The 6,000-nt window shown below is 39.8% G+C and overlaps 1 protein-coding gene across 1 annotated transcript; it reads left to right on the top strand.

Annotated features, from left to right (window-relative positions):
• Nucleotides 1-3,524: 3,524 nt before the first annotated feature.
• Nucleotides 3,525-4,481, top strand: LOC103294708 (olfactory receptor 6-like). The gene has a single exon (XM_008151112.2). The coding sequence runs from the start codon at nucleotides 3,525-3,527 to the stop codon at nucleotides 4,479-4,481; it is 957 nt and encodes a 318-aa protein (XP_008149334.2).
• The last annotated feature ends 1,519 nt before the right edge of the window (nucleotides 4,482-6,000 follow it).

Raw genomic sequence — 6,000 nt, 5'->3', positions numbered from 1 at the left:
AAATGCAAATCATTCATTCCATCATTAGCTTTTATCTCTTTACTCTGTACCTGTGCATTTGCTATTTTCTCTTCTTGATTATTTCTCCCCCTCCAAAACTTGAAATGCTTCATTTCAGTTCAAATGGCACCTCCTTGGTGAAAGGATTCTGGGCTACTCTGACAGAAAGAATTATTCTCTACTCTCGGCTTCCGGTACTCAATATTCCCTTTGCAATGCTTATTATGTTATATTCCAATTCTCTGATCCCTTCTCTGTCTCCTTTACTAGATAGTTCCAATGTCTGTCTGTTGTGGTGTTTTCTTGCTAGGGTTAAAGGTATGGGGGCTGGTGTGAGGGAGGGGTCAGGGAGTGGCAAACTAAAACTAACATTTTAAAGATGAGAAAGACCTGTCTATTACCAGAAAGGTAGCAGCAGTAGAAAGTAAGCAGTCAAAGGTAAGCAAAGAACGTGGTTGATAGATTGTACAGTGTTCTAAAGCAGATACAAAGTAAAAGAATATTTTCAGGAAAAGTGATAAATTGATTGGCCATCTTTGGAAGTTACAGAAAATGACTCAAAAGAATCTGGTAGGGGAATTCTTAAAAAGCCAACATGATTACAGCTGCTTAAAAGGACATGGTGATCTGCTCACCATCTTCTCCTCCACCGCTTCCTTCCCTGATTTCATTTCTCCCTTCCGCTTACCCTGCTCCAACCAGACTGAACTCCTTGCTGTTCCTCATGCTATGCCTCAACTTAGGGTCTTTGGACTACCTATTCCCTTTGTCTGGAAAGCTCTTCCACTCAATAGCCAGATGGCTAATGCCTTCTTCGTGACTCCGCCCAATGAGGTTTATCCCTAACAGCTATTTAAAATATGAACCAGCCACTACTCCATGTCCTCATTTTCCTTAACTTACTCTATTTTCTCCAAAGAACTTACCAATTCCTACATCTGTATATTTATTGTGTTTATTCAAAGTCTTGAGAAGGATTGTATTTACTTGTATCCCTCCATTGAGATGTAACGTCTTAAGATTAGGACTTTTGGACTGTTTTTGTATCCTTTGTTCAATGAGCTATTTCAAGCATCTAGAATAGTGTCTGTCACATAGTAAGTGCTCAATGAATATTTATGAAAAGAATGAGTTTAATATACAGAAAGAGATGGGATTTCTGATAGAGGAATTCCCTGAGAAATAAGATGTAAAGCAGATAGTACATTCTTAAAAATTCCTTCACAAACTTGTTCTATAATGATTCAGATTTATGCTATGTGCTTCCATACACCTCTTGGGCAAAAATGACCTAAGAGAGATGTTAAAATTAATTAAATGATAATTCCATTTAGTGGAAAAAATAAGTCAACTTTGAGTTCTATATCACTGTGGCTATTTCTCCAGCACATATAACCAAGTACTATATTGTAGACCTGGGAGTTTAGGCCATAATGTATGTATAAATCAGAAATAATAACTAAACATTGAGGAAAGTCCACATCTTATTCTTCTTCACAGTTCCTGGATTCTGCATTTCCCTTTCCAGGTCATCTGTCTTGGTCTCCTTGAAAAGAATGTTTCTCTTTTTTAGATTAATTTTATTTATAATCTCAAGCTAACTTTTATTCCTACTTTTCTTTTTCTTCTATCCCCACTTGTGAAGAAAGTTTCTTTTAATTTCAATTCTCTCCTTAGGTTCATATTGTGTCCTGGGAAGCCCAGGACCCTTAGATTCTTAATGTAACTTGTCTTCAAGCAGTATCCATAATAAGGAGGAGTTTCAAAGTCAAGAAGTAGGTAGAAGTATTCAAGTACACTTCTTTTATTGCAGTAGAATATCTTTGAAGAGAATATAGATGAATGCACAAGTTAATTTAGGATCAAATAAAAACTTCTATGTGTATATTTACTATATCCACAGGGTGGGGCAAAAGTGAGTTTGCAATTGTTCATATGAAAAATAATACAATATTAATAAATAATAATATAAGAATAAATTCTGTTTTATGTACTCATAACTATAAATCTACTTTGCCCTATCCTTTATATATATATATATAGCTATATATATATATATATATATATAACTATTTTATATACATAGTATATGTATCTATAATATTATATGTATTAGTTATAGATACTTATGTATAAATATATTATTAGCATTATTAGGAGCCATCTGAAAAGTTAAAATGTGTTTAATTATTCTAAAAGGGAAGACATTTCTTTATTCAATTTTTTAAGCTGTGGCCCTGAAAACAGGCAGAGAATTATTAACCATCTTTGCCATATTCTTCCAAAGACTTCAAAAGGCTTACAACATAGTGGAGGAGTAGGCCAAAGTCAGCAATTCTCCTAGCCAGGAGGGTCTCTTCCAGGTAATGTTCTGTTTTTATTTTCTCCAGATTTTGAACTTCCCTGCTTCCTGGACCATCCTTGATATTTATTTCAGTCATCACAATCTCCTGCTTCCCCTGAAATCTTGGCATATGCTGGTGAGGAAAGTATTTACTGCTAGTTCGACTGAAGACCCCTTTCTGACCTAGATCTGAAGGCCTGAACCCTGAATCTGACATCATGATTGTTTTGAGATTCTTTTTTAAAATTTATTTTTCAATTACAAGTGACATCTATACTAATAAAAGGGAATATGCTAATTAGACTGGACGTCTTCTGGACAAAGCCACGGTGGCAGGGGGCCGAGGCAGAGGTGGTTAGGGGCGATCAGGCCAGCAGGGGCGAGCAGTAAGGGGGCAATCAGGCCAGCAGGGGAGGGCAGTTAGGGGCAATCAGGATGGCAGGGGAGGGCAGTTAGGGGGATCAGGTCGGCAGGGGAGCAGTTAGGGGTGATCAGGCCAGCAGAGAAGCAGTTAGGAGGCAATCAGGCTGGCAGGCAGAGGTGGTTAGGGGCAATCATGCTGGCAGGCAGAGGCAGTTTGGGGCGATCTGGTAGGCAGGGGAGAGCAGTAAGGGGCGATCAGGCCAGCAGGGGAGCAGTTAGGGGTGATCAGGCTGGCAGGGGAGCGGTTAGGGGGTGATCAGGCTGGCAGGGGAGCAGTTAAGGGGCAATCAGGCCAGCAGGCAGAGTGGTTAGGGGTGATCAGAGGGGAAGGCAGAGGCAGTTAGGGGCAATCTGGCAGGTAGGGTAGCAGTTAGGGCCTAAACCAACAGTCAGACATCACCCAAGGGGTCCTGGATTGGAGAGGGTGCAGGCCGGGCTGAGGGACCCTCCCCTGTGCACAAATTTTGTGCACTGGGCCTCTAATAAAATATATTAGTTTCAGGTGTACAACACAGTCATTCTTAACTTTGTATCTGTGATGGGTTTATTTTCAGTTCCTGTTCTGACAGCTGATTTTCGGAGAGATCTTGTGGCATCTTGTGACCCCAGAGCCATACCAGAGGACCAGATTATGGCACTAGGGTTAAGTTTAATAATAAAAGACCTGTAGCCTAAGGACTCCTTTCTGCTAATGTTGATCTCACTCTTCAATTTGGTGTTACTATCAATAACTACTTTGTCTTTTGGTGTCGTAACCATGTGGAAGAAAAACACCACTTATATTAGTGAGTTCATCCTGCTGGGTTTCCCTACTTCCCTTTGGCTTCAAGTTCTGCTTTTCCTCCTCTTCCTCATCACCTACTTGTTTGTGCTGTTGGAGAATTTAGTCATCATCATCACTGTATGGGTCACTAGATCTCTGCATAAGCCCATGTACTATTTTCTGGGTACCCTGTCCTTTCTGGAGACCTGGTATATATCTGTCACAGTCCCCAAGATGCTGGCTGGATTCCTACTTTGTCCCAATACCATATCCTTCCTGGGATGCATGACACAGCTCTATTTCTTCATCTCACTTGCCTCTACTGAATGTGTGCTGTTGGCTGCCATGGCCTATGACCGTTTTGTGGCTATACGTTGGCCTCTTCGATATCCAGTCCTGATGACCACAGGATTTTGTGTTCAACTAATCATGAGTTCCTGGGTGAGTGGCTTCACCATTTCCATGGTAAAAGTATACTTCATCTCCCAAGTTGCCTTTTGTGGTAATAATATCTTGAACCATTTTTTCTGTGATGTGTCCCCCATCCTCAATCTGGCCTGTGTGGACTTTTCTATGGCTGAGATGGTAGACTTTGTGCTAGCCATAGTCATCCTTGTGTTTCCTCTCTCAGCCACTGTCATTTCTTATGTTTTCATTTTATCTACCATCCTGCACATTCCCTCAGCCAATGGACAGCGAAAGGCCTTCTCCACCTGTGCCTCTCACCTTATAGTGGTGGTCATCTTCTACACAGCTGTGATCTTCATGTATGTTAGACCTCGGGCCATTGCTTCATTCAATTCTAACAAATTGATATCAGCCATATACACAGTCTTCACTCCCATGCTCAACCCTATCATCTACTGCCTGAGGAACAAGGAGGTCAAAGATGCCATCAGAAAAACCATGGCAAATGGTCAAGGCCTTTTCTTGAGAGATTCTCTTTGCTGAAGAGACTCAGATATTCCTTCTTTTTTCAATGTTTGACTTAACCTCAAAAAACACCTTCATTTGGTGAAAGTCGGCAATTATAAAAATAGTGATATAGTACAATAATTTAGGGAAATCCCCTTTTCTGTCAGGCCTTAATTAGTGCTTTCTTTTATAACACAGTGAGTGAAATAATCAGAACTCCAAGATATATATATATATATATACACACACACACATATATATATCTTACCTAATAAAAGAGAAACATGCAAATTAACCATCACTCTGCTACGCCCACAGCCAATCAGAGTGAGTATGCAAATTAACCCAACAAAGATGGAGGTTAATTTGCATATGCAGGCGCAGAGTGGCGTGAAGCCTGCTATGAGGGGAAGAGGGGCAGTGGCGGAGGGAGCTACTGGAGTGGTGCTCCAGACAGAAGTGAGGACTTGCCGGCTCCAGCCGACCCAGGAGCAGGGACTTGCCGGCTCCCAGGCGGCTGGGAGTGAAGCCAGGAGAAGAAAGGCCTATTCTTGTATGAATATCGTGCAATGGGCCCCTAGTGTGTGTGTGTGTGTGTGTGTGTGTGTGTGTGTGTGTGTGTGTATTAGTAAAAGAGTTGTAAAATAATTTATTTTTATGTGATTTTATTAAGAAGTAATCAGTTATTATCTAACTAGATTTTAGAATCCTATTTGTAATATTTTTTCCATTTTGATTTTTTTTGTTTTAAAAGTCTCCTCTGTCTTAGTTGGGGAACACATACTTAATTTTATGGCTATGACCTGTTTATTACTTCCAAGAGGGTTAGGGGACTGGTTCCTTTTATAATCAATTGACTTTTCTGATATCTCATTTTAGTTACTTTTTGAAATATAGGAAAATATGAAAGACAAACTTTTTTGTAGTCTTCTTAATATTTTTTAAAAAATTTATTTCAGAGAGGAAGGGAGAGGGTTGAGAATCATTGATTGTCTGCCTCCTGCATGCCTCCCACTAGGGATTAAGCCCACAACTCAGGCATGTGACATGACTGGAATAAAACTGTGACCTTCTGGTTCATAGGTCAATGTTCAACCACTGAACCACATCAGCCAGGCACTTTGCAGTATTCTTTATGCAAAATTTGTCATGGCTTTAGTTCTCTTCCTTTGTTGAGATTTCTACATATATGATATTTTGGATGTAATACTCAGAGGCTAGACCCTAAGCAAAGCTAGTGACAATTTGTCAAAGTCCACTCCTTCTCAGGTAAGGAAAGCATTGACATTAGTAAGGAACCAAATTTTTTTTTCTTAGATGGTACTTAGTCTAGATATACAGGATTTTCCTGGGTTTCCCAGAAGATCGCCCTTTTCACTTGTTATTTTTATTTTTGGAAAGGTGATGCATTATTCTAAGAAGTAGTATATGCTTTCCTTTAGTTTCCCTTTTGGATGAGTCAATTAAAGAAATACGTTCTACCAAGAATTTAAAGATGACAGACATACTAATTTACCCCAACACTTTGGAAACCACTTTTCATAAGGTTTAATTG

The sequence above is a fragment of the Eptesicus fuscus genome, chromosome 13 (genome assembly GCF_027574615.1).
Source record: "Eptesicus fuscus isolate TK198812 chromosome 13, DD_ASM_mEF_20220401, whole genome shotgun sequence".
Taxonomy (NCBI): domain Eukaryota; kingdom Metazoa; phylum Chordata; class Mammalia; order Chiroptera; family Vespertilionidae; genus Eptesicus; species Eptesicus fuscus.
This window is presented reverse-complemented; position numbering and strand designations above follow the sequence as displayed.